At 38.6% G+C, this 2,549-nt stretch overlaps 1 protein-coding gene across 1 annotated transcript; it reads right to left on the minus strand.

The window, feature by feature from the left end:
- Positions 1–958: 958 nt before the first annotated feature.
- Positions 959–1,768, minus strand: LOC149840380 (putative U3 small nucleolar RNA-associated protein 7). Its single transcript, XM_090005058.1, has one exon. The coding sequence runs from the start codon at positions 1,766–1,768 to the stop codon at positions 959–961; it is 810 nt and encodes a 269-aa protein (XP_089861184.1).
- Between the last annotated feature and the right edge of the window lie 781 nt (positions 1,769–2,549).

Consider the following 2,549-nt stretch of genomic DNA (forward strand, 5'->3'; position numbering starts at 1 on the left):
TTTAAATTTAAATCCATATCCAAATCTACCCTGATCCTAGTCAATATGAATATTAAACTGAGTCCAAATATATATTAACTTATCAAACAAAGCAAATCCAGATTCAATCTAAAAAAAGAAAGACAAGTCATTTTTGAAAAATGTGATTTTCGAACCAACTGTAATTCGATTTCAAAAAACAGGCTGTCAACGCTATCAATATTTTAAGACGGATCTAAAGATATTCATATCTCAATTTCGCCTGAATTTAACTTAAAATTTTCTTGATTTTCACTTAAATTTAAAAGTTAAAACAAAAAAAAATCTCATAATTAACTCAACTAAGTTTTTTCAGTGAGCTTTGAGCCACGCCCAAATCCAACTGACTTCACCTATAAAAGCAATTATTTTCCCATGATTTTATAAATTTTAAATAAATATATAATTTAAAAATGATATTTTCGAGTTTAAAAATCACAAAAAAATACACGATACCGAATGAGCATGGAATCTGAATTTGATATTGGATCAAATATTTACCCATTACCGTTTCAAATAAATATAAATTCGGATTCTATTTTAAACTGTACTAGAAAATGATAATAATGACCTAGTATAACAGAATCTACGTTCTTATATAACTGAGTCCCGAATGCCATGTTTCAAGCAAGATACAAGCCAACTTCAACTTGACTGAGAAATGAAAAGATCAGTCATAAAACTATAAATTTATGTTTTTAGTTTCAGGCAAAGCTAATTTTGGAATTCAGAGAAGAAAAAAAAACTTGAGAAATATTAATTTTGTAATCGGATGATATCCTCAATAAGCATAAACAGAATTTTGTGAGCATTGCCTGTTGAGAGAAAAAAAAGCAACACTTCTGCCGGTATACACCAAAACACGCTTTGTGCTGCATTCTCCAACAGAAGCACTGAGAGTTTAGCCTATCATCAGGATCAAACTCTAACATGATCGCATCTACTTGCGCACAAATCTTTGAAGTGCCACGGGCAAATCCATCTGCTTTTCAATTTTCCGCTTCTTAGAATGTTCCTGCTCCATCTGTTGTTCTAAGAAAGGTCTCTTGGCTTTGCTAATTGCTTCCTTCTTCTTCTTCTCCACTTTGCTTGGTTTACTTCTTCCCTTGGTTTTCTTGCTCCTAGACATGTTCTTAGCAGAAGCAACAGCTTCAGCCATTTCAGCCTCCATTTCCTGATTGTTGATGCCTTTGTTGGCTCCCTTTCTTTTGGGTTTCATGGAACCAATTTTTGTCGGGTCTAACATGATCATTTCTGGCTGAAGTTTGTCAAGCAGAACATGCACCTCCCTCTCCCTCTGTTGCCGAGTGGTTTCGAACGGATTCGCAACAAATGTATCAAAGTTTGGTTCACCAGAACCTGGAACAAGAATAGAGGAGATCCCCATTGAGTGACCAAGGCCCAGAACATCCTCATATGGCTGGAATATTACTTTCCCTACTTGAAAACCTTTCACCATTGAGTGTTTCATGTAAAATCTATAATCCTTAGTTCCAGATTCATCTCTCCAGATTTGCACCAATGACCCGCTTGCTAGGGCTAAGAGACCTTTCTGACTGAAGTCCATGGTCTTTGCATGGCCTGAATATGTAAATAAAACTTCGAATTTCCTAAGATCCCACAACTTGATTTTCCTATCCATGCCTGCTGTCGCCATGAGGTGTCCTCCCTTATGGAAGGCTATTGATGAAACAGGACCATGATGACACAACATCTTCACGAGTGGGGTGCCACTGTTGGGGTTCCACATTGTGACTTTCCCACACGTGTGACCCAAGCCTGTGACGGAATTGAAAGGATTTACCTTCATCACATCGCAACGCCCAAGGCCTGTTCGGTGATGACCCACTATTCCACCTGTACTAATATCTTAGCTTCAATGGTGATACACGCTCCTGAGATCCATTTTCACAGTAAGCAACAGCATATCAAAGTATGGAATAACATTAAATGCTAGAGAAAAACTCAGCTCCAATAAGATGGGTCAGGTTGTATTGGGTTGACCAATCTCATGGCTAGTCAGACAAGTTGGAGAGGGTGGTGTATGTTCGCCCCCGATGATTCACTGAATCCCACGTCTGTGTTTGGGGGATCGAATGAGCGCCACGTATTCATGCACATGGGGCTCGTATTCCCGTGTATGTAGACATAACTTTGCATCGGACTCTGGTGCTGTTGCAAAGACTTAATCACCCTTACTTGCTTTTCTTGCCCTGAAATGACGGTTCGAGGAAATGACAAAAATATCCTCCATTCAAAAGTTGTGAAACGACGGGTCGATAAAAAGACAAAAAAGTCCTCCATCCAGAAAGTTTGATGTTAACCATTTAAAGTGGAGACGTTCCCTATTCATTAAACTCCTGCGCCATTTGCTGTAACAGTTGCTCCCATTATCAACCAAAACTTTTCCTTCGTCTCCAGTCGAGCTTTCCACCTTGTTTTTTATCCTGTTGTACAACACACTGTCGCCTTCTCGTGCCTGCCTTGCGTTACAAAACATTCCTTCCAGTGTCTTCTCTTCATTTTTGCTG

Source organism: Nuphar pumila, chromosome 4 (genome assembly GCF_984573655.1).
Source record: "Nuphar pumila chromosome 4, dmNupPumi1.hap1.1, whole genome shotgun sequence".
In the NCBI taxonomy this organism is placed as follows: Eukaryota; Viridiplantae; Streptophyta; class Magnoliopsida; order Nymphaeales; family Nymphaeaceae; genus Nuphar; species Nuphar pumila.